We start from the raw sequence: 26,593 nt of genomic DNA, 5'->3' as shown, positions 1-26,593 counted from the left end.
AGAAATTGTTACTATTATTGGTGAATGATCAGAAGACAGGTCGAAACATGATTCTGCCTGATACTTTTTTGGATCAATATTTTTTGTAATACAGAAATCTATTGTATCTGGTTTTTTATTTCTGTCTGAAGGCCAATATGTTGGTTCACCAGTAGAGATATGTTGTAAGTTATCTATCCTTATGGCTTTGAGCAGTTCTCTACCTTTTGAAGTTATTATTCTTGAACCCCACATTAAATGTTTTGCATTATAATCTCCTCCTGCTATAAATCTATTACCTAGCGTACTGAAGAATTCTTGAAATTGTTCTGCCTTGTTGTTATGTTTGGGTGGACAACAAATCGCAGAAATTGTTAATGGTCCATGGGCTTCTTCTATGGTTATACTGGTGGCTTGCAGGTAGTCTTTGCGAAATTTTTCTTTTTCGAAATGCTTTATATCATCTCGAATTATTATGGCTGTACCTCCATGTGCTTTATCATCAGGGTGATTTGTATGATAAAGCTTATATTTAGGAACTTTCAAATAATTTTTGTCCGTAAAGTGTGTTTCGGAAACCATCATAACGTCAATATTTTGTCCATTTACGAACATTTTTAGTTCTGGCGTGTTTTTGGAGCCCATTGGCATTCCAGACGGCGATTTTGTAACTATTGGTTTCAGGCATTAGGCAAGTTTGCTTACGACGGTTGTGAGTAGACCAAGCATCGTACTCATTTGATCCATTAGTTTGGCCATCATATTTTCTAATCTTAAGATGTTGCTAGTTTCAGTAGGTTGAGATATTGTCTCTGGTTTTTGTGCTGAACCATTTCCAACCATTTGGGCATAAGTTATGTCTGGTTGACTTGTTCTGGTTGGTAGTGGTAGATTGGTAGTAGTGGATTGTTTTTGTTGATGCCTTTTTTCCCTTAAGGCAGGATAGAGTTTCTGCTGTAGTTGCTTGTGAACTGCGCAACCCTTGTAGTTCGCTGGATGATTTCCGTTACAGTTAACACATTTCACTTTTTCATCGCGAACTTTACGAGTACAATCTCCTGTCTTATGTTCTCCTGCACATTTTACGCATCTATATGATTTGCGACAGTAAGTCTTTGTGTGCCCGTGCGCTTAACATCTTGTGCATTGTGGTATAATTCTTTTTATATGTGGTGGTTCGCATTTAATAATATTATTTTCCAATTTGGTAATTTCATACACCGCCTTATTATTTCCATTAGGTTTTATGTCTATATAAAACATAGGCAAAGGTTTTTTTGTCGTGTGATGTCGTATATTGTGAATATTTACGACCTCGTGACCTTTTTCAGCTAGTGCTACCTTGATGGTGTTAAAGTCCGTCCCGTGATGTAATCCTTTTAACACGAATTTAAATGTTCTCTCGGATTTTGGCCTGAATGTGTGGTATAGGGTGTTTCGTTCATCTAATCCTTTTATAAGAACTTTAAAGTGATCCGCTTCGAACAATTGGATTTTAATTGTTTCATAGCTCACTGTTTTAACTGTGTAGTTCGTAGTAATGGTTTTCAATAAGTCATGGATGTTTTTTATTATTCCTACCTTATAGACTGTTATTGGTGGTGGTTTGGGAACAACTTTTTCAGGGCTTGGTTGTATGTTCTCTTCAATTTCTTCCGACAGGTTACTAAAACTGTTTTTTGTCTATCGGTTTCTGCAACCAATAGTCACTGGTTCTTGTTTGTTTCCTCGCGATTTCTTCTTCAGGACTTCTCAATCGTTTTTTGTTAATGACTGTAGTCCATTCTGATGGTGGAGTTTGCGTTATTGCTGTTTGTTCTAATCTTATATCAAAGTGTGCTGGTGATTTAGATGAATCGCTATGATTTGCCATTTTTTAATTTTTAATATTTTATTTAATTTACTTCCAGAGGTTAAAAAATTAAAATAAATACATTGTTTATTTCACGCACTTCATTTTTCACTTACGTTATTTTAGCACTAGTTTTTTACTATAAATACTATAAATGAATTTCAAAAGGACTGTTGTAAAATAAGATGAAATAATTTTAAACACTAATAAAAATAAGATGCAGTCCTTTTGTCTGGTCACGTAAACACGTATTCACTACACTTTAGGTCCACTGAGAGACGGATAGCCGCATCTGTTATGCGTTTTTAACACTCAATTAAATAACCGTAATAAAATACTGGGTTTTTTTAAGGAAAGGTATATTTTTATAGCTTGGACCGTATTGAAGATACGTTTTCACCCTACGAAGGTTGGAACTGAACTGCAATACCAATACGTACGTATTAATTCGTTACGTAATATATAAAGACAACTTTTTTACAATATCACTAAATGTATCATAAGATACATGTTTTAAATTTACAATCGCCCTAACTCGCGTATTTGTATATTTAGTGTGCCCCAGCGACATTCGACCTTAATACGTTATTGTCGGAAGACTGGCATAAAACTTTTTACAGGTCAAATGGCAAAAATGACATCACTGTGAATTTAATTACTATAGTCTTTTCAAAGTTTTTTTAGTAATGCGTCGTGGATATTTGTGACGTCGAAGCATTACAATGTTGCCGCATCAACTCTGAGTTTTAATTCAGTTTGGCTTTGACATACAAAAAAAATTTTAATTTAAATACAATAATTGAACAAAAATTGCTTTCAAGAATTTTGCATACGTCTGACAGTTGGTCGCCGTCCGGTTGTCAGATGTACGCTAAATTATTCAAAATATTAGTTATATAATTATTACAGGTTATAAAACATTATTTTAGGCTTTATATTGATAAATTTTAAGTCGCTCCGTAATATATCATATTACTTTGTTCGAAAATGCCGAAAACAATAGATATTCAGGGTCACAAATTTATTGCGGTTTTAATAGGTTATTTCGGAAAGGAACGAGATAATGGAGGCCCCCTTTTGCCGGTAAATTCCGTTAGAGAGGTAATTATTGATGATATTAAATAATATAATTCCCTACAATTTTATTGAAAATGTTTTTAACGGGTTGCTGCCGTGCTAAATATTACTGTGGGTACTGTGAATAACGTCGCTTACAAAATGAAGAATACGTTAGATTCACCCAAGAAAACCCGTCTACCTATAAAGTAGGTGACGAATCTTGACTATCTTGATATTGGCTCTATTCGAAATCAAATATACGAAAGGTCTAAGAACAGTAAGTACACAAACTATTTTATCTATATAAACATAATTTAATAAAATCATTTTGGAGAAAATTGTCTCTCTGGAAAGTATACATAAAAAGAATTAGGGACATGCAGCTTTTTGAGGGATGTAAGACATCCTTTCATACATTCTTACAGGGCATAGGGTTTAAATAGTGTAAAGATAACCCTCGGAGAGGTTTAATGGAACTTCCAGACATTACCTTAAAAAGAATTTAATTAAAGACATAAAATAATATATGAAACTAATAAAAATAAAAATTGCTGGAAAAGGTAAAAGTTAGAATAGCATTCAATTGGGTTTTGTTGGTCATTATATTTATTAATAGTTAATTGCAGATATATTGCTGGTTAAGAAAGATATTCCATCAAAAACTGTTTGGATATGTGGAAGGAAGCATTGTCAATCATAACACCTTCGGTTTGGATGAACTCGATAAAACATACAAAGGAAGTAATTGATAAATGGTGGAATTATGAACATGTTTTGGACAGTTTAGAAATTAACACTTTAGTGATTGAATTGGACAGAGTCGTAAAGTGAAAGTGACTGAAGGAAATTTTCAGGATATGTGATAATGCTGTGCAATGCTGGAAATTCCTGAGACAGAGTGATGAGAGTGGAAACAACTATACAAACAAAGTATACATATAATTAATTGAATATAAGTGTAGAAAATGGTATTGTAGGGCGTGAAAGATTTGTGTGCACAGATAAGATTGCAATTGTTCAAAATTAAACATGAACATTAGGTTAAAAGATATGAGGAGAGAATGAATATTAACTGTTTTCACTGAATTCAGTGATTAATTTTATCAGAATTGTGTACACAGGTAGTAGTAGAAGAAATAAAAATACAGTAATCGCAAGATGACTCGCCAAGTAAACACACCATCGAAGGAAACAAGAACTAAACGTAAAAAGTAAATATACTCTCGAATGAAAGTAAAATACGTTTCTTATACAATTGTTAATTAGGTAGATTAGGCCTCCAGGGGGATAACACTACATAAAAAAACGCGCCTAGAAACTCTACCTCATGGATGGTGTGGAAAAGAGTTCAATGCAAATAAAACAAATCTAACCTACAAACTATTACACCTGTGTTCTTAATTGTAGTTTTAAATCCTTCGATAATATATGTATTAGATGTACTATAATGTTAAAATAAATTATATCTGATAACATTTTTGTTCAATTAGTTTATTTAGATTAGATTTTTCTTGTATGTCAAAGCCAAACTGAACTAAAACTCATAGTTGATGCGGCAACATTGTAATGTTTCGACGTCACAAATATCCATGACGCATTACAAAAAAAACTTTGAATAGGCTATAGATCTATATTATTTGCTATATTAAATTAGTTTTTAGTAAACACGGGTAATATTATCTTTATACAAGTTAAAAGCAGTTTTAAGGTAAATATTTAGGTCGAATGTTTGTTGTTACATCAAATGTATATATAGGGGCCAATATTATTTTACTATATTATTTGAATTTATGACTAAACTTCGAACAAATATTTTTACCATTAATACATTACATTAGATTACAATTACGTGATCGAAAAAATATGGCCTTGATAATCGTTAATTCCAAAATTACATAACAGCTTTACTTGAAATGAAGTGATTTTTGCGTTTACCAACAAATTGGGAAGGTTTTATTATTCTGGTGAGATATCTATTAGTGTTTCTTTTTGGTATTTTTAAATTTAAAGTATTTTTTACCAACTCTGTTTATTTTGAATAGACCTATTGTGCAACAATTGACATTAAACATACCTACTGGCAAGTGATCAATTTAGAAAGTCAATCAATTTAGAGAATAAATATTAGATAAGTAAAGGTTAATTATATGTTTTGTTCAAGTAAATTTCTATTATTAATTTAAAAATAAAAATAAGAGCTTTCATTTGTTCTGAAGAGGAAAACAGACATCTCATTAACCATCCTTACAAGAAGCTAGTCGTGTACAATAACCCCCCTTACACTAAATAACTGAACACATGTGCAAAAAAAACGGTCAGCACGTCATATTGCTAATCAAACTTTTCACTACTATTTTGTCGCCGATATCTATGAAAAAAAAAATTTGTTATTTAGTGTTAATTTAGTGTTTTAAAAATATGGAAAATCAAAATTGATATTGAAAGTTTTCGGCCATCTTTGAGCATATATTATTCTTTCATTTAAACAGTTACAATGCCAAACTAGTATATAATACAGCATTACTCAAGAAAGTGAGAAACAGAATAAATCATCTCTTATAGGACATATTTCAGTGTGTTATAAGCTTTGTTATGCGACGGTTAAAACACGCGATCTGTGAAATGTGACTTCGATCGTCGGTTGGCGGTTAGCGCAAACGTGTGTGACGAAAAAGACTAAATTGTTTAACGTTTTACGAGCAACAGTGTACACGGTAGTGACAGCATATACAAAACATGATCAGCGAAGAGAAACATAGATATCGTGATAATGAGTTGCACCTCTCATTCACATCGCTAACCAAATTACTGCGACGACTCATCATCATCATCATGACGATCACATCCTCAATGATGAAGTTCTTTCTATGACTAGCATATTGTAGCCGAACTGTTATAATCCAAGATCCAAGAACATCATCATCTCAAATCTTCCCTAGCCAGCATATTGCCAGATCTCCATATTAGAACAGAGGTGCAGATTTCCATCTCCAACATCATTGAAGCAATTGGCGGATGTTTTGGTACAAGAATGGAATAACATAACTTTGGAAACCATTCTGCGAATAATCGCAGCTGTTTTAAAAACAAATGGTGGCTGAATAACTTGCTAATAAACAAATTTTATGAATTTGTTAAGTGTTTATATTATTTTGACCATCCCTTGTATATCTACAACCTAACGAAGTCTGTGTACCTTTTTAGTGTTAATCTTGATAAACAAACGAAAATCCTGGATCCTCATCAATAGATATAATCGGAATTTTTATTATATTTAGTGGCATAAGATTGGTAAATAAAAATTATACTAAAAAAGTGACAATACTAAAAATTCCACAACATTATTAACTGTGCAACACATTATATAGTGTATCTAACAAAACAGCCAATGCACGTCATCAAAATATGTATGACCTCAGCACGTGGCAATGTTACCGCATTAATTTAAAATTTTGGTTTACAAGGATTGTCGATTTATAACCTCTAATTATTATATGTTAAAATTTTGCAGACGTTTGACAACAATGTCGACCGGTACCAAAGTAAATTGAATTTTACAGACTGATTCGCTTACATGTTCGGAGTTATCATACAGCATTCTGTCTCTTTTTAACTAGGGTAAAATAAGAAGTAAAAATCGGCCATGAGTTTAAAATGAATTTTACATTTTTACAAACTGTATTTGGCAGTATATTCGTCGTCATCTATGACGTGCATTGGCTATTTTATTGGAAGGACAGTGCTTGAATAACCATATAGAAATTTATTTAATAATTATATGTTATTTATTGTATAAATATAAATTATACTATTATTATTACCATATTACTTAATAACTCGAAGTGCCTAATGTTAAAAACACGATTCAAAATTATTGCATATCGCTTTGCTCAAAAAATATCTATAACAGGGCAATTTAAAAGTCCCCGGCCTACCATAGTAAAACACATTTTTTTAACAATTTTTTTTTTATTCAAAATAATTCCCTTCAAATGTGATAGACTGATTATAGCCACCCTCCAACTTTTCGATACCATTTTTGTAGTACAATTTGTCCTTTGCTTCAAAATAGGCCTCACTTTCGTCGATCATCTCTTCATTCGACGAAAATTTCTTCCCAGCGAGCATTCTTTTGAGATCTGAGAACAGGAAATAGTCACTGGGGGCCAGATCTGGAGAAAACGGTGGATGAGGAAGCAATTCGAAGCCGTATTCGTGGATTGCCATCGGTTTCACTGACTTGTCACACGGTACATTGTCTTGATGAAGCGGCGGTTTTTCGGCGATTTCGTCCTTCAAACGGTCCAATAACTCTATGTAATAGTCGCTGTTGATGGTCCTTCCTTTTTCAAGGTAGTCAATGAAAAATATTCCATGCATATCCCAAAATACAGACGCCATAACCTTGCCAGCCGACTGTTGCATTTTCCCACGTTTTGGAGCGGGTTCATCGTGTGTAGTCCACTCGGATGACTGACGATTGGACTTCGGAGTGAAATGATGGAGCCATGTTTCATCCATTATCACATATCGACGCAAAAACTCGGGTTTATTACGCTTCAACTGGTCAATCATCAACTGGTCGTTGTTTTGGTCAAAAGTGAGCTCGCGCGGCGCCCACTTTGCACAGAGCTTTCTCATACCCAAATATTCGTGAATGATATGATGTACACGTTCAGTTGATATGTTTAGAGTGTCTGCTATTTCATTGAGTTTCAATTTACGGTCATTCAAAATCATTTTGTGGATTTTTTAAATGTTTTCGTCGGTAACAACCTCTTTTGGGCGTCCACTGCTTTCGCCGTCTTCGGTGCTCATTTCACCACGTCTAAACTTAGCATACCAATCCTTGATGGTTGATTTTCCTGGGGCAGTGACCGGAAACTAGGCATCAGGCCAAGTTTTTGCTTCAACTATATTTTTTCCCTTCAAAAAGTAAAACAAATAAAAAAAATTACAAAAGTTGCTTCACTCAAAATGCTGTAATTCACAAACTAATGATCCGACAGCTGTCAAATTTGAGCAAACGCATCTTTTGAGGGTTAGTGCTAACTAAAAAACATATGGATTTAATTCTAGTAGCGACATCTATGTGTCAGGTCGGGGACTTTTAAATTGACCTGTTATATAGTATTTTCGATAAATTAAATAAAAATGGATATTTGTCAGATCCAGTTGCGGTAATGATAATTAACCTTTCGGCATTGTATTATATCGATAGATATCTATAGATATTTTTAAAATATCGATATGATTTATATCAAAACTGTTTGCCACGCCCGACATCTCAACGTGTCTATACCGGGCGAGTTTCAGTACTTGCACACTTATTTGAAGTAGAGAGATAAGGGTGCACAACTAGCTTGTAGAATATATACAGCTTTTTCTTACATAATAAATTCGCCAAGTGCTAGATGAGTCAGGCTTTAAAAACAATTAGCGCTTAATTTAATTTCCTTAAGTTAAATTCTCTGTTATTCTTAGAATGCCGCGCATGAATATAATATGCAACCGAATCGAACATATGTCGCGTTGATTATTATAAAAATTACTCACTGTTTCATATTGGTCAGTGCGCTGTCGCTGATGCTTTTTCTCGGTTCCACGCTGGCATTTATGGATTCGGACAATTCCGTATGTTTGTGATCCGATTGTGTCGATAAAATATTGACCATAGAATGTGTCTTCGACGCTATGCTCTTCATCTGGAAGCGTCGTATAACAAATGAAGAAACCTGTCGGAATGGAAATCAAATATTCTTACCTCATGGTCGGTACCCGTCTCCGCGGCTATCGCCATGGAGGTCTCCGAATGTATAGAACTGCTCTGTATAACTTTCAGTGGACCCGATGTTCGCCTTTCGTGTCTGTCACGGCCGCTCGACTTGATCGAGAGCATATTACCGGAATGAAGCTGGTGCTTTATACCATCTCGCTGTTGTTTCAGGACAGTCTTGCGTTTATTGGATGTTTCCTTTTGCATTTGCTTCAGTCTGGAACATTAACGTCTTTTGACGAGTAGTGACACTAAATTCGACTTCGTCATGAAATTAATACGCGTACAACTTTGTTTCCGCCGAGATTCGAGATAATTATAAATTACGGATTATATTACTGTGATCAACAAATAATAAGATTTTTAAATTTAAATTAATTAACGTTATTCATTAAATCAAATTAATTTTTTTTTGTTAAATGGTTAAGTGCCATTCAAGAATAATTTTATAGCTTTTCGGTTTTCGAACTGTGTTCGAATTGATATTAAATGCTTGTATGTATTTTGCTGAGCGATCTCTAGGTGAAAATGAGAACTATCAATTTAAACAACTATTAAGCAACCTAACCTACAGTCTATCGAATAAAACATCCAATGCACGTCATCAAAATATATGACATCGCACTTCGCAATGTTGCCGCATTAACCTATATTTTGGTTTATATTTGCCGGTTTATAACCTCTAATTAATATCACTAATATTTTGAAACAGTACCAACACATTGTAGACCGATTCGGTTACACGTTACCCATCATACAACATTCCGTGTAATTTTAACTAGGGTAAAATCAGAAGCAAAAGTGCATCTTCAATAGTTGTTATTTTGGTTGTTTGGTTTGAGGCAATCTACTACCGAAGCCTATCAAACACCTTTAGAAACTTATGTTGGTTTTGAATTTTAACGATTTAAAAGTGGTAATTTTGAATCAATGACAAAGAATTGCCTCGATGACCTAAATACAGAGATACAATAAATTGTAAAGCTTGTTGGACGAAAATCCACATAAAACTGCCAAGAAATTTTTAGACAGATTAACAGTTGATGAATTAATTGTTTTTTGATATTCACGTCCAATGGGAAAGATACAAAAGAAAAGAAAATGCCGAATTGACATAAAATGCCATTTATAATTGTTTCGGCATCTCGGTTTCATGGCTTGCAAAAAAAATCCAGACAAAAACGAAAAAAATTCTATGGCGTATTGTAATTGGCAATGAAATGTAAATCTACTACGACAATGCCAAGAGTAAAAAGTCTATGATGACCATAATGCCTTGCTATACATATGATGCGTCAACAAGGTGTACTGTATTATGAGCTGCTAAAACCAAATGAAACTACAGATACCGACAACAATTGAAAAAACTGAAGGATGTATTGTTGCAAAAAAGACCAACAATATCGATTAATAAACGCAACGTCATCCTCTTGTATAACAACGCTCGACCATTCGTTGAATGAGCGTATTCATGGAGCTCCCACATCCACAGCGTATTCAGCAGACATGGTCTTCTGATTATCTGCTTGGCTAGCAAACGATTTCGAAATGCCGACGAAATGGATCGCAGACAAACCAACATCGTTTCTTGGGCATGGATTTTCATTAATATACATCGCAAAAAAAACACAAAACGAGCAAACAGTTCATCTGGTATACCTCAAAAAATTGTTTACCGCCAAATATTGTTGTTACTGCTAAAACTTAATAAAACCATCAATGGGAATCGCTATTGACTATAATTAATGCATTTGAGCCGAGCGCTACGCGAAAAACGGCCAGGATCTATTCTTGAGCATGACAACGTTCAACCGCACGTTGCAAAACAGGTGAATACATACATGGAAACATTAAAATGGGAAGTGCTACCCACCCACCGTATTATCCAGACCTCTGATTACTACTTGTATGAAGATACCAAAAAATAGGTCGGTTCGTGGATGGTCTCAAAAGATACATCGTTCTTTCCAGATGGAATCTGTAAATTGCCTGAAAGATGGGGAAAAGCAGTAACTATCGATGGACAATACTTTGAATAAAATATACTACCAATTTTTCACAATAAAGCGTCAAATTAAAAGGACCCTTTAAAACTAGTTTATAGGCCTAAAATGCGCTCAACACAGAATTACTTACAAAGAAAAGAGAAATTAGTATGTGTTCTTATACGTCCGCTTCTCATTACTAACTGAATATATTTGAAAAAGTTATTGCGAGTATATTGCAAGGATTTATTTATTTACCAATAATTTTCCTATACATATATTGCATATACAATAAGCAATTATGAGGAAAGCATTAGGGTTTTTTGAAGATTCTAGAACATTGCAGAGATGGAGAAACTGTCTCAATTCCTTGAATTATCTTATGAAGTTGCTTGTACATTCAGGAACGGGCTGACGCTCAATCTTTCAGATCCTTCACTTCAAATGAAGATTGAATATATTATCTTGCAAATATATAACTTGAATTATATCCAATGAAGAATATCGGAGTAGAGATATTTTAGCAAAGTAACACATAGGCTGAAAAGTCCCAGGCCTAGGTCATAAGCCGGGAAATACATAGATGGCGCTAGTTTAATTGTACTCACCGCTTGTCCAGTTAGTACTAACCTTCAAACAAAGCTGTTAAAATTTCATGATATTAAACTCATAAGTTTGTGAGTTATTGAGTAACGAGTGTACTTTTGTTATTTTCAAAACAATGGATCAAAAATAATTTCGTGTTTTAATTTTACACTGCTTCTTGATGGGAAAAATACCATTCAAGCGAAGCAATGGCTTGAAAAGTGTTATAAGGACTCAGTTCCATCAGAAACAACAATAAAACGTTGGTTTGCTGACTTCAAACGTGGTCGTAGAGACACCGATGATGTAAAAAGTAGTGGACGTCCAAATGAGGTGGTAATACCAGAAAATATTTAAAAAATCCACAAAATCGGCTTGAATAATCGAAATGTGAAGTTACGTTAGTTAGATAACATCGTAAAAATATCAAAAGTACGTGTTGGTTTTATATTGCATGAGGATTTGAATATGAAAAGGCTCTGTTCAAAGTGGATGCCGCGTTTGCTCACGGTTGACCAAAAACAAGAACGTGTTGATGATTTTGAGCAGTATTTGACCATGTTTAAACGTAACAAACCGAAATTTTTGCATCGATATGTGAAACTTCACTCCAGAATCAAAACGATCGTCATCTGAGTGGACATCAACTGGAGACAGGCCTATTTTGAAGCAAAAGATAAATCGTTCTAGAAAAATGGTATTGAAATGTTAGAGCGGCGCTGGAATGATTGTATGGCTCTTGATGGAGATTACATTAATGAATAAAGCCAATTTTAAACAAAAAAAAAACGCAATTTCTTCGTTACGCCCGGGACTTTTCAGTCCATGTGTTATAAAATTACAAAAAAAACCGATTCTCGCATTTGTTGTAAACCAGTTATGTATATGTGAACATGTTATATATATAGAAACCAGTCTCTTATAACTTCTCCCATCCAATACAAATCTATTGAGTTTTAAACTAAAAGTTTAAGAGTTTTTTTCTGATTTATTAATTTTTTGAAATTTGTCTCCTCTCATGGTTTGAAGACCATGATTTATTATCATGGCGGGAATCATGGGGTCTTCTTCACGAGTTTTCGCCAAGAGCTTAATTTACATTATTCCACAAACGTCTTCTATAGTTCCGAATCAGTTCTAATACGTTCTATTTCATTTAGTTTTAGTTTTATTTCAAAATATTTTAAACAATATTTTTTTAATCACTGCAGTATTTTGCCCGTTACTTACCGCTACCTAACAGAAAACGGCGGAAGCAAAGTTGTACGACTACTGAACGAAACGAAAATCACATACTCCTCATGCCAACTCGCGTAAACTCGCCACAATAATTCATCACTGCCCGAAAAAATTCTAATTATGTTAACTATAAAATTCCTTAATTGGAATGTTACACCTAAACAATGAGACGATTTGGTACTTCTCGTACATTGCCGTCTTGAAAAAGATGTTACTAATAAAAAAAACGCAAACAACTCAGTGCTGAATCTATATTGATATATCATATCACTTGAATATCGCGAGTTCGGATGAATGCGTGTTAAAAATAAGCACGACCAATAATGAATTAAAGTTACATGAAGTGTATTACATAATACCCTATAGTTGTTTCATTTTTTTAAGGTATGCGATAAACGAGAATACTGATAAGACTAATCAGTATCGTAAACTAAAATATATCAATACGTTCATACGACGCCAAGGTTAAGATACACCTATAGTGGCGCAACATACCCCATGACGATCCGGCGTACCAATCGATTGGACCAGAGCGGCGGATCCAACATTATTTGGTAAAACCGTATAATTCAATAACATTGAAGTACAAAGTTTAACGAGCCAAGCGACCGCTTATATTAGTAATTTAGCAAAAATGTATTGTTTAAGTTTGTTTTTAGACGTAAACATCGAAAGATACATGGTACAAAGTGTTCGTTAAAGCTTGTTTAACATTTAAGTGCAGTGTGATGATAAGATTAGTGAATAAAATTCTAAGTAAAACACTTTTAATAAAATGTCGGTCGAATATTCGAAATAAACATTTTATATCAAAAATCTGTTCGTAATTGTACGAACAAAATGAAGGTGCATTCGAATTCGTAGAAAAGCTTCTAACAGTTATATAATTTTCGTTTTGACATTTGGACTGTCTGTTTCGTATAAATAAATTACATTCCGCATTGAAAATACTTATTTTTTGCCAACCAAATAACAATATTAATAGTATAAAGTAGCTAATATTACACAAAGTTAATGAAATAAGAAAGAATTAGACATCAAGATGTATTCCGAAAACATCAAAGGATATACCAAGGTGTACGTAAATGTTACCTGTCGAAGTTTGTATGATAAATTTTGCAAATAAATATCTTACAGAGACCAGTTTTTAATCATCGACCAAACAACATAAACAAACATTTTAAATTAATATTCTAGCACATGAGCATACATGCCATTACATTACAAAATGGCCACATTTACGTAAACCAAAGAAAGATTAATTCATGGATAGACTTGTCATTCTGTCGAAGATAATGACATAATTATTGTTTTGACATTTTAAACTATTTTGGTTTAATAATTTATTTTTACCATATCCTTTTTTTAGTCGAACATTCACGTTCCTGTTCTCTTGATATTATTTATAATCATACAATATAATGTGGACAGTTCCAACTAGAGATGAGTATAATTACCACTGGCTTTAATTGAGCATCAATATCCCACAAGATAGTAACTTAGATCGGACACATACAAGTAATAAGTTCTTCTTAGTCGTTGATATGAAACTATACTCTGCGTATTGATCTTTAGTTGATGTTTCAAACATAAGTAGCGAACTCAGAAACATTGTAAACCTCATCTCTAGTTAAAAAATTGGCAATTATGGGATAACCTCAGACTCAAAACTGGTAAACTCAACTTACTTTTGTATTTCCAGTCTTTCTTCTTGGTGTTTGAGCAAAATCGCTCTTTGTTTTCTTTTGATCAGCGCCGCATCCTCAAATCTCTTACTCTCAATGAATTGTCTGTGTAATAAAAATAAATGCTTGTTATTAATATAGAACACTAACCGCTGTTACTCACTTTTTCTGCATTTCCAGCCATACCAGTTCGCCCTTTGTCTTGTCTAATAAAACTTGCTCTCGGATCTTCACAATTTTCTTCAAATTTTCGATTCTAATGTCTTCATCTTTTATTAACTGATCAAACTGAAAATACGTTCATATACAACTGAGGCAAAATAAATATGCATCGTTAAGTACCTACCATTTTTAATGATATACCCGCAAAGTCTTTGAACATATTATTTTCCCCATTAGTGCTTTCTACTAAACTCTTCCTGGAGATAGTGTGACTAGAAATTTGCAAAGCTGAACTGTTTTTCTCTGGATAATCGTCCGAGTTGGTTTCATTTATTTTACTCTCCAACTCCATAATATTCAAATCAGAATTATCCTCTAATTTATGTGTCAGTTCCAGTGGTGGTATCTCCTCAGAACCGAGGGTCCCTCTGCTGTAATTCACAGAAAGGACATGGCTGGAGGTGTTGTTTCTGTGGGAGCGCGTATCGGTCATCGTGTTTACTAGAGAGGTCTGTGTGTCGCGATTCAAAACAATCTTTTTCGTCATGAAATCGACATCATCCCTTGAACGGAGCGACTCGAATTCCTAAATAAATGCATTCTTTTTACAGAGCAAATAGAAACAAAGATAAATCTACCTTTTCAATTTCTGCAAAATGCCGCAAAGACTTGTTAAAGTCATTCAACAAGTGTATTTCTGCTTCGAACTTTAAGTGAATTTGGTTGGCTTTGTTCTAAAAATAAACAACTCATTATTTAACCAAACCAAAGGTTACTTTTCATTTCACCGAAGATCTGGTCTCATTGCCGGCACGAACTGTAGTATTTCGTAAAGAGGCTGGTTTATCACTGCGCGTTCTAATTATTCGTTTAGCGTCTTTTAAAGACAAATGGTCCAGATTTTCTTTATCGGAGCAATCGGTATTTCCAGAATAGGTGTTCAATACAGAGCCTCTGCTAACGACGACAGTCCCCCTAGAAGTTTTTTCGGACAACTTAACGGATTTGATCGATGATTTGCTTTTTTCCGAAATCGCCGAACACGATTCGGTCGCTCGATAGCTATTTGTTTCAAAAGCTAGAAAAAAAGGTGTTTAATACTCTTTAATACAGGTTTATATTTGAACCAAGAATGGATTCTTATTTATAAGTGACACCTATTGAGCGTAATTTATAATTATAAAGCTTAACAATGCCTGTCAGTCCAAGTTTATTTTATTCTGCACTAAAATTATTAATAATATATTATATTTTGTAATTTTAAATATGTACTCACAAAAGTATCAAAATTACTTAACCCATTTTGCAAATGACGTTATATACACGAATATGTAGTCATTGAGTCTGTACTCAATCATCTGACATACATTTAAACGTCTTTTATATGCTTGCCCAGTACAAAATATGTACAATATACATAGAAAACTATTGCTACTATGATAATACGGAAAACCATCAAGACTGCAGCTCATATGGAACATTTACAGTTACAAACTAATGTATTACATTTTGTTGCATTAACAAAGCCAATTCAGAAACACTAACCAAAACGAGCCAAGTGAAGAATTAAAGAGCAAAGGGTCAGCAATATGGTTATTGGGCTGTTCACTGGACCTGATTTTAAATTGAGACGGTTTTGACCTCGCTAAAAGTAAATTTTATCAACACAGATACTACAAAAAGATGAGTCCCATCTCTTCTGGATCTGTAGACTGCAATAAACCATATAATTTATCAAACGATCAAATGATAAGAATCAACATTCTTGATCTTAATTTAGGAATAATTGGTGGTTACCTGAAAAGTCCGATTTTGGTTTTATTATCTCGTCGATGCTATAGGATTTTTTCGACAAATTGTCAGGAGATACGGTTCGAAGAATCGCTTTACTGGAGCTTTTCGCTACCATTGGTTTTTTCGATGACGTATAACTCTCGCTCGAAATACTAGGAATGTTCTTGGAAGTGTCCGATTCCGAGTTACTACTGGTTTTCGTATTGCTTTTGCCATCTTTGATGGAACGTTCCGGTCCTATCTCGATATGGTCTAGGGCGCAAGGATCTAAATTAAGACATTTGTGCGATATGAAGGACTTCAAATCACTTTTCTTATTACTCCAGCCAGACAGAACGCTATTTTGCACGGCCACATCCACGACAGTTGATTTCTTTTCACTAATAGCGTTTTTCAACTGTCTACGAACTGTGTTGATAAAATTGTACGGATCTGTTTGGGGAGCTGATGTTCTAAGCCAGTCAGGATAATCATGTTTTTGTGCCTGATCATTCATGGTTTTTTTCTTATTAATTTGTGATTTCAAATTAAAATTGGAATGAATAGTTAAATCTCTCTCCTCATCTTTTAATAAGAGATTTTTTGATTGTGAGGTAGGTTTTGCTTGCTGTTGAACCTCTTTACTGCTGCCTTTTCTAGATGTGATCTGTTTACTTATATATACATCTTTTAAAAATATATCTCTAAAAAATCATTTTAATAAAATAAATAACAATTTTTTTATTTAAAACTGTCACCTCCTGGACCTTTCCTGGCTAATAGGTTGGTCTGTATCTCCTTCATATGAAGGTAAACTATCCTGATATAATTGATTCTTACATTTATCATACAAATTACTAAAAAATAAAATTCCACATACTGGCTAAAATGTTAAATACCAGAGTACTTACTACTTTTGAGTCTCCAAACTTATTTCTGGCCCTTGCAAAGGTTTTACTTGAAAATCTGGTGGATACAACAAGTTTGTGTTTTTTGTAGTAATCAATTCCCTAAACAAATTAAACTTATTAGTGATTGTATTAAAATTACAGCAGAATATTTACCCATTAAGTAGGCGCTCACAAGTTTGTGGTATGTTAGTCTCTGTTATTGGTTTAATATCCATGCTTGAAGTACTAGATGAATATTTTTTACTTCTACCAGCACAATTATAACCATGGATTATGCTATCTCTACTCAAAGCCCTAATTTCACTGTCAATCCCAGAGTTTAAATGAGATGAACTTATTTTGGATTCCTTATTTTTATTTTTCACATTATCAATTTTTTTAACACCCACATTTGAAGAAGTTGATTTTACTATAGTTTTAACATCCCTATTAGCTGATCTTGATCTTATTACAAGGGGCTCCTGTGATTTTGATTTAGAATCCTTTTGAGAATCTTTTATTTTAGGTTTAGACCTTAAATCTGCTTTACCTTCCCTGCTAACTGATCTTGACCTCATAATAGGAGGTTCCCTAGATTTAGATCGTTGCCTTTTTGCTTCTACATTTTTCTTAACAATTTCGTTAGCTTTTTGGTGCAGTTCTTGTAGTTTCTCTTTTTTAAGCTCCATGGCAATTTTAGTTTCACATTTCTTACTCTTGATCTCAGCCATGCGTTTCTCCTTTTGTTTTTTTATGTATTCTCTGCTTTGTTGTACATCATAATGTTTATCTTTCTTGGGTGACAAAACCTCATTTTCTGAACTCATTACATTTACTGGGTGACAGGAATGTTTTGAATCATAACTTTTGATTATTTGTACCTTATTTGATGAATTATGTTGAGATTTGGAAACACTGGGAACACTTAAATTGAGATTACCCTGTATACCAGCAGCTATTAGATTCTGCAGTTCCTCTTTTAATCTTTCAGTCTCTCTTGATGTTTCCAGTATTCGCTTTGACACTGCGTCCTTATCCAGTTTTCTTTCCATAATATCTATAAATAAATTATTAAATGAAATATTATATTTGAAATAGAATATCACCAATAGAAAAAACAAAAGTGCTTCAAAATTTTATTGGACATATTGCACCAATTTAGATTCAAAAGCAATTAAAAAATATAATAAATATTTTCATAAAGAACCTACATGAATGATAATTTACTTGACAGTTTCAAAAATGTTTCGTTTATCGATGATAAAATGTGTATAAAAAACGGTTACCCAGTTTTGAAGGTTTGGTGTTTGGTGTTTATGCAATTTGATTGTCGTTCTGGTTTTTGTTTAGGAAACGAATAGAAGATAACTTCGGTTTCAGTAAGTAACCTACGAAAAATCATATGACTATTCTATATATTGGTATATATTATAGATATTATATTTTGACGTTATGCATTTTAAGTAACTAATAGATAAATGGATTTGGAAATGAGTACCATTAAATTAAACAGCATATGTCGGATATGTTTAAAAACTAATAATAAGCTAATGTCATTATTTTCTGATAATATTTCCGAAAAGTTAAATTTTTGCAACTTTATTACAGTAATATCTCGATATCTGTATTGGTATTTACTAGAACATATTAATTTTATAGGTATTAGAAAATGATGGCTGGCCCCAATACATATGTAGTGAATGTCTGAAATTGGTTCTGCAGAGTTATAAGTTGAAGCAATTATGCACTGCTTCTAAATCATATTTAGAACAAATCGCCAAAGAAACACAACAGGAATCTAACATATATGTAACTAATTATTTTAATCAAGAATCTGCTAATACGGAATTGATTTCATCAAAAACATTTTCATTTGTTACAAAAAATTGTATGTTTGACACATTTATTGTTTTGTTACTAAAACTAAACTTTCTAGATAATGGTTTAACAGGGGTTCACCTTATTGATGACACAAGTAATACATTTTTTCCTAATAATGATGACCTTATTGAGGAACATAGTAATAACTATACCTGTGAAAAATGTCAGAAGAACTTTAAATTTGAGAAAGATGCTTTGGTGCATCGATCCATACATTGTTTTAATTTAACTTGCAATAATTGTCACAAAACTTTTATAAGTAAGATTGTGGATTATTCACGGTATGTTAGGTATATAATTATATGTTTATAGCAAATAAAAAATTGAGAAGACACATAAAAACACACATGATTTCAAAATTACATAACTGTGATATATGTAATAAAGGATATTCGGAATTAGCCGCGTTAACGAAACATGTAAGATTAAAGCATATGGGCATTCCGCGAGATAAAAAATACAATTGTAAAGATTGTGGTAAAAGGTCGGTTAATAATGGCTAGCCCAAACTGTACCTTATTTGTGCTGTTTTTAGATTTACTGATAAATATTATCTATGTCTTCACATGAGGAAACATACAGGTGAAAAACCGTTAAATTGTAATACTTGCAACAAGCCGTTCTCTGATCCCAGATCACTTAAAGTACACCTGTTAAGCCATAAAGGAGACAGACCTTTTTTATGCAGTCATTGTGGGTATGATTTTATCTAACATTATTTATACTATATTAACGTTTATTTCCTAGAAAATCGTTTATTCAAAGCTCGCATTTGAAGAAGCATCTAGTGGTACATACTAACGAAAAATCTTTTGTCTGTAATGTTTGCAAAAAAAAGTTTACTCAATCAAGTTCACTGCAGAGGCATAAAAAGCAGCATACAAATACTCCTATAGCAAACTGAAGCTCATCAGCATTTTAAGAATGTATGGTTATTCACCATCACTATCATCTAATGTCCCAAATAAATATTTACTAACTATTCCAACTGCATTAAGAAGCCCTCGCTTATGTCTTTTAGTTGATATGTAATGTTTTAGCAATTGTTCTGGAACAAGGACTTGATTTAAAAAATCTTTGGTTCGAACTAATAAAAGTTCTTTGAAGGGCGTGGGTACAGGATGTAGTACGGTTAATGTCAATTAATGTTTTAATTTCTTTTACACAGATTTTAATTTTTGTCTAACTAACATGATTATGGTTTCCCGTTACTGTAAAACTAGTTCCTTGAACAATAGGTAGTAGTGGATTTGTTAATGTTTGTACTCGGTATTGTCTGCGAGTGTATATTGTTGTGATGAAGAGGATTTTCATCTGAAAGTAATTAATTTGTTCTTTTAATGTATTTGGGATGGCACTGATTAGTGAACGTTGTTTAAACAAATTTTGAATTTAGATTTTTCTTACTTTTTTAGTATTTGATTTAGAATTTACATGTTCATTCAAATCTTTGAAAACTTATTATATCTTTGTCAAAGCTTAATTGGTAATTTAGATTGCCTTTGATGATTTCAAAAGGAATATAATTATGTGATGAATAAATGCTATAGTTATAATTCAAAATTGCAACATCTGCTAAGTCTTCGGCTCGTTTTGCTTTTGAGCGTTTTTTTCTCGTTCTTTAGAATGATAAGACTTTTTTAAGGCTTCAGTGAAATCTTTCAACTGGAAAGTTGGAATTTGAATTATAGGGAGTAATAAAATGGGATTTCCATTTGATAGAATTTACACCTTTCCTGTAACAGGTTACCTTTGAATGAGGAAGCATTACCAGTGGTGGATATTTGGTATTTCATGTTGGGAAAAGAATTTCGTTAAATTTTGACATATCTCTATCTATCTATATCTATAAATAGATAATTAATACATTTTAGATTTCCTCTGTAGTAGGACTTAATTATAAGTCGTTAATTAATATGAAAATTATTTTGTTGGCATTAGTATAGTTTCATCTTATTTGCCCGTTTAGTTGATTTTTATAAGATTGATGCTCTTATTTACATAAGGAGCACACAGGCTAGGGTTTTCTAAAGATGTACATATAGTGTTTGCTTCTGACTTATTATCTTTGAGATTAATGTTATCTATTACTTTAGGGGTAATCAAGAACTCTATAATTTTTCTGATCTCATTGAACTACTACAGGTTGCCCAATCTGTCTGTATCTGTATGCGATTATTTTGATCTTAGGGTTTTCTTGTGTTGATACTGCAGGTTCTAGGCTGCACAATAGTATTTCAACATTGATGTCTTTTAACAAGTACTTTATCATGGATTTTACATTGTTCCAATCCAGATGATCAGGTCACATCTTAATCTTAGGATGGCTAATTTTGTTACTTGATTTTCTTTACTCATTAAGAATAGCGTTTCCTATAGAAGTTTATATTCTAGTTTTCCCTTTAATTTTTCTTTTGTAATTAAATATTAGATATTCTTTTGTCGCGATTCTTTTGTATCAGGCGATATAAATATATTTCCTTCTATGGCCTTTTAACTTAATAACTCTTTTTGATTTTTGTATTTGTGTTTAAATATACACGCTATTCCTTCGTCCATTTTAAGGTCTGCTGAAACACAAATGTGCTAATGACTAACCTTCAGTTTCCTTTAATTTCTAGGATTTTTCAAGAATGTTTAATGTTCGTCCATGTTTTGTTCTAGTCTACATATTCTTTATCCTTGCCGGTTATCTTTTTCGTTAACTCTTCTTGTATTTCAAAGAAATGTCTTACTCGGTTACACCACAAGTATTGGTCTTTTGGTTCATTCTTTTCATTTCATTTCTTTTGGTTCAAATTTGGGTATCTCTACTGGATTAATTTCTAAAGAATGGGGTTTAAGAGGAAGACGGGAAAGAAAGACGGCATTGAAATTTTGATTTCCTTTTTTATAATGGATTGTATAGTCGAATTCTTGAAGTTTTAGTCGCCAACGCACTAATTCGAAATTTTTTGATGAGAATTTTGCCAAAGAGATAAGGATGGAAGTTTTTAGTAGCCCAAACTGTGGCTAATAGTTCTTTTTCAATGGTAGAATAATTGTATTCTGTCGTACTCAAGGTTCAACTAGTATATGCAATTGAAAGATTGGTGCCAGTTGTACCTAGGGACAATACAGCACCAATAGCATAGTTGGAAATATCAGTGGTTAATATGTGTGGTTTTTGGAAATCTGGATGCTGAAGAATAGGATCATTAGTGAAGATATTTTTGCAGGTTTCAAAAGCCTCAATAAAAGCTCTGTCGAAAGTCTCTGTCTTCACCTTCGGGAAAATTTTTCTTGATGTAGGTTAATTCTTCAATTTTAAATCTTTGTTCACCTGGAGGATATCGATTTTCGAACTGATTATAAGTAGGATTCCGATGTTGTAGTTAATTTCGATAATGACATCAATCAAGGATTTGATTGCTGAGGTAGTAGTGTTGGTGTTACGCTAACACCTGACATGGGTTTTGATTATTGATGTCTGATTTGAGAAGTTTGAGCATTTCTTCCGAAAACTGCGTGAGCTCGGGGAAAGTATGTTTTAACTGAGTGTAGCTTTATAGATATGGGTTCATTGGGAAACTGATTTCTAAAATGTGTATGTGTGTGTGGTTTAAGGAACAAGTTATTTGTTGGGTTAACATTTTGATTTTTAGATTTAAAGTTCTGCGCAAAATTATTTTTAAATCACTTTTGGCTTGTTAATATTTCATAATTAGTAACAATATCAATGGCGGAATCGAGATTTTACGGATTTTGTATAATTAATGGAGTTCTTAATTCATTATATCTGTTTGCGAGTAAATTCTAAGTAGCTGCCAATTTGTTTTGACCAATAATAACATTGCGTGCTTCTGAATTTTGAATTTCAGTACAAATCTTAGTGCTAATTGATTTTAATCTCTGAATGTAGTCAAGACATGTTTCGTTTTCATTTCTCACCAAGAAGATGATATGTTGTTGCAAATTAGACCTGGTGATCATGTCAAATACTTGTTGAAAGGCTGCTTTACTTTTATTCTAGGAAATTAAATTGGGTCGTGTAAGTAGAAAATCTTCAGCCTTACCAATAATTTTAGAGTTGATTGCAAATAGTACATATTCTCGCTGGGATTAATCCTTGATAAAATATTTTTCCGAAAAAATAATTAATTTTGAATTTGTAGTTCAAAACCTTCGTCTAAGCTTTCTTCTTTATTTCTAGATCTAAGATCTGGGTAAACAATTCCCTCTAATTTCTTAGTAAAATTTATCATACAGATGAATATGCAAAATTATTATGATTTTTTTTTATTATGATTACTCTCTTTGAGAGTTATAAATAATATAAAATTCTAATCTACAAAGATTCAACTTAACTGTATAAGTTGTCTCTGAATTTTCTTTTTACAATAAATAATTTCATTGTATAAATTCAATTAAATCATTGCTTTCTTGTATCTTAATTAAGCAAACTTATACTAAATTACATACTTTAAAGTTGTTGTCTATGGATAGCACCTGATGTCGAAGTAGTAGAAGCCATGTGCGTGGAGATTCACTTCCCGACTGAATATTCACCTTAGACACTATGTTAGGTTTCCGTATTCTAAACTTTATTTCGAATATAATACTAACTAACTGATACAATACAAATGACTGAACTGACAAGACTAAAGGCTAAATACGTTCTAAAGGTTAGTAAGTTATTAAGTGGACATAAATGACCATATTAAATCCGGTTAATATACAGAACATACAATACAGCGTGATTTTTTACTATTATCAACAATATAGTAGAAATCTTGATTTATAAAACTAATTTAGATGACGTTCCGTCGATTTTTTTTAATAAAATTTTTGATTAAGTGATTTTTGATAAGTTTGATTTGCGAAGAATGTTTTTTCATCAGTTACTTCATTCTGTTATTATCGTTAGGCAATACCCTTGGTAAGCATTTTTTAATCCCATTTTGGTAAGTGTAAGTCACGACAACATATTGGATTAAAAAACAGCACAAGAAAGTTATGATGAGGTATGAAGAAGAAGCAATGGGCAATTATTTTGAGAGAATTACGGGAATACCCTATCTATCGTATTTTCAAATGAAGATTTCCACTATTTTTCTGCCACCGATCTCTATTTCCTCACACAAAAATAATTCTAAAAAACAGTTCTCTCAACATTTCACATAATACGCGACCAAATTGAAGCATGTGCCACTAGTTTACTTAGGTCCTATTAATTTGTTGGCGTTCGCAGATTCTTGGACGACACATTATTAAGCACCATTTTATTATATGGGCAACTAATAAAGAATAAACATTTATAAAATATTGCATTTTAATAATATTTATAGCTTAGATACATTGAGTACTTTATATATATCAAAACAATCACTAGAACATAACGTTATATTTTATTATGAATATCACACAAATATAATACAGACATAAGCATTGGAATAAAGGAAAAAATTACCGAATTTAATCGTCGTCTGATTCAATACAAATAACATCATCAGCTATACAGCCACTTGGTCGTTTCGTTTGACTATCGCTCTTCTTTGATTGGGAACTAACAGGCGTGATGTTAATCGAAGCTAATTTTTTAATAGCACTGAGGGCTTCTTGTTCCGGTAGTCTATCCACGGGAGCGATCGTAGATTGCTTTCCGGAAGGTTTAGATTGGCTGTTTACTGCGCTCCTAGCTACTGAATGATCTCCATAATTACTTGGCTTCGGGAACAGGTCCTGTTTAACCCTGAGAGGATTTTTGATACTTTTCTGAGAATGATGGATTTCCGGTTCCGATTTTTTAGCAAGATCTTTCGTTAGATCCAGTTTGTCTTTGTGATGAATCGTGTTCATGGCTTTAGTTGTCTTGTTGGTGGATTTCGTCTTTGTTGGTACCTGAAAAAAATCACCGTTGGTATTAAGATACTGGAGGATCCTACAATTCACGAAGAGCTCAACAGAGAGACAACTAAAAGCGATTTGCATGGTGCGAAAATCATCTGAGTCACTTAAATTTGTTTTTTTTAAACACCCACATTAAAATTAACAACAAACATTAGTGTAACTATGGTTTCAATTTGATAAAATTCTGTCTTATACATCATGCATGAAAGAGAGAAAAGACAAATATGGGACAAACAGATGCGTACACAATACCCACTATAATTTACTCAAATAAGCCCACACATTTACTAGGATACAACGTGTTCAGTTTCGGACCTCGGTAACTACTAATCGGCCATACCTTGGACACAATGTATACACACGAGCGAATTATTATTATAGCTGATCCTTATCTTATATCCCATGCCTCCGGCGGGGAAGCACAGGACGCAATCAAAGAACCAGATCATCGTTAGATATTTGAAAACAGTTGAGAGTGTATCTGCGTTAGTCATACAATACTCATACTACTCTATGGTCTACTAACGGAACAAATGCAATAGGAGTATTACTGGGTCTGGCTAGACTTACATTTACGATCGTGATCGATATTTAGAATGAAGGATTCCAAATATATGGTTTCCTTGGTGGTTGAGGTGCTTTTTGTGGCTGACGAAAAAATTATTAGTTTTGTCTTAGTCAGCAGGGTTTCGTGATGTACATATATAGGCATATTTTCCAGAATAGGTAATTTCGCGTTCAGCTAGACTATGCACGTTAAATATATATTAGGTGTATGAAAAAGTACCCCGCATTTTTTAGACTGGATTTATCAGTATCATTTAAGTGATTTAATCTTCAGTCGGAAGTACTGGGATGGTTTAGACCGTTAACCTTCCACATGTATCCGCATATACTGTTTACCCTTAAATGAGATACATCTTTTTGATTATTTATAAGTTTTGTGAAGTATTAATTATAACATCGTTGAAATGTCTGCCGTCACTTCCTAAGATTATTAATTAAACATTACTAAATAAATTTATAACGGCTTGAGTGGAGAGGGCAGAAATTTGTATTTTGACAATGACAATTTGTGCAGGTCGACAATGATAAAGTTGTCAATTTTACCAAATTAAAAGGTAACTGTAAAATGGAAATGGAATATAAATAAAAATAAACATAAATGGAAATGAAATAACGATACATCTTTGGTTTCGTTGGTTTATCGGTTTATCTTTGTAGCGCTTTTCGTTGACGCGATGGAAATGTAGAGACCAAGAACTGCTGGTCCAAAAATCCACATAAAAACTCTAAAATACACCAATTAAATGTGCCAAATTAAAATGGATTCGTCTCTTCGATCGCGTGATCATGACAATCCTGATCATGAATATACCACCGTAATCTTTTATTTTTTCTGTCACTGTGTAACTTCTTTTTGGCAAATCTGAAAAAGGCCAAAACTGAACTTGGTCCTTTTTTGTTTCTGATAATGAAACCTTTAGCTAAAAATTTTTACTTTTTGGTTAAAGGTTTCATTATCAGTTCTTCTCTTCTTCGCTTCTTCTCTTCGCTTCGCTTCGCTATTTCTCAAAAAGCTAACAGGAATTACTTTCCTAAATAAAAGCTTTTATATTTAAAATAAATTTTATATGCGAATAACTTTTTTGTACACCTAACATTTCTATAAAATAATGTTACTTCAAGCCAATCAAGATAACAGTTTTACTTCAATATTTAATGACCCAAGATATTCAACGAAGAGTAGTATTATTCATTCATAAATGAATACTTGAAATTCACACGATGTCGTTCTGTAAATTTTCTTTATCCGAAAGCACGAATTAATTTCCTTT

At 32.9% G+C, this 26,593-nt stretch overlaps 3 protein-coding genes across 7 annotated transcripts in view; 1 reads left to right on the top strand and 2 right to left on the bottom strand.

Moving 5' to 3' along the window:
- LOC143198003 (uncharacterized) overlaps positions 1–18,333 on the bottom strand; it is a 28,379-nt gene extending 10,046 nt beyond the window's left edge. For 2 of the 4 annotated variants that reach the window (XM_076406898.1, XM_076406899.1), the window contains exons 1-12: positions 18,197–18,333; positions 17,160–18,042; positions 17,007–17,105; positions 16,854–16,952; positions 16,120–16,799; positions 15,111–15,400; positions 14,961–15,056; positions 14,507–14,908; positions 14,324–14,448; positions 14,164–14,265; positions 8,655–8,883; positions 8,447–8,595 (exon numbers count right to left, since the gene is read on the bottom strand). In XM_076406898.1, the coding sequence (XP_076263013.1) occupies positions 8,447–8,595; positions 8,655–8,883; positions 14,164–14,265; positions 14,324–14,448; positions 14,507–14,908; positions 14,961–15,056; positions 15,111–15,400; positions 16,120–16,799; positions 16,854–16,952; positions 17,007–17,105; positions 17,160–18,037 (3,149 nt within the window). In that variant the 5' untranslated portion in view covers positions 18,038–18,042; positions 18,197–18,333. Of the gene's footprint in view, positions 1–8,446; positions 8,596–8,654; positions 8,884–14,163; positions 14,266–14,323; positions 14,449–14,506; positions 14,909–14,960; positions 15,057–15,110; positions 15,401–16,119; positions 16,800–16,853; positions 16,953–17,006; positions 17,106–17,159; positions 18,043–18,196 lie in introns of those variants that run through there. The other 2 variants (XM_076406900.1, XM_076406901.1) reach the window with 2 other exon arrangements.
- The window catches only part of LOC143198267 (uncharacterized), a 9,372-nt gene continuing 1,029 nt past the window's right edge, over positions 18,251–26,593 (top strand). Inside the window, exons 1-7 of the mRNA XM_076407398.1 lie at positions 18,251–18,283; positions 18,350–18,364; positions 18,645–18,873; positions 18,922–19,125; positions 19,179–19,350; positions 19,402–19,563; positions 19,614–19,792. Of these exons, the coding sequence (XP_076263513.1) occupies positions 18,251–18,283; positions 18,350–18,364; positions 18,645–18,873; positions 18,922–19,125; positions 19,179–19,350; positions 19,402–19,563; positions 19,614–19,770 (972 nt within the window). The 3' untranslated portion in view covers positions 19,771–19,792. The remainder of the gene's footprint in view (positions 18,284–18,349; positions 18,365–18,644; positions 18,874–18,921; positions 19,126–19,178; positions 19,351–19,401; positions 19,564–19,613; positions 19,793–26,593) is intronic.
- The window catches only part of LOC143198002 (calcineurin-binding protein cabin-1), a 23,546-nt gene continuing 21,112 nt past the window's right edge, over positions 24,160–26,593 (bottom strand). Inside the window, exons 17-18 of one of the 2 annotated variants that reach the window (XM_076406897.1) lie at positions 25,326–25,403; positions 24,160–24,746 (exon numbers count right to left, since the gene is read on the bottom strand). In XM_076406897.1, coding sequence (XP_076263012.1) covers positions 25,347–25,403 — 57 coding nt within the window. In that variant the 3' untranslated portion in view covers positions 24,160–24,746; positions 25,326–25,346. The remainder of the gene's footprint in view (positions 24,747–25,325; positions 25,404–26,593) is intronic. The other variant, XM_076406896.1, reaches the window with a different exon arrangement.

Source organism: Rhynchophorus ferrugineus, unplaced genomic scaffold, assembly GCF_030347505.1.
Source record: "Rhynchophorus ferrugineus isolate W39M unplaced genomic scaffold, kcgeb_rfMv2 rfM6, whole genome shotgun sequence".
In the NCBI taxonomy this organism is placed as follows: domain Eukaryota; kingdom Metazoa; phylum Arthropoda; class Insecta; order Coleoptera; family Curculionidae; genus Rhynchophorus; species Rhynchophorus ferrugineus.
The sequence above is the reverse complement of the archived record's forward strand: the minus strand, read 5'-3'. Positions and strand labels throughout refer to the sequence as shown.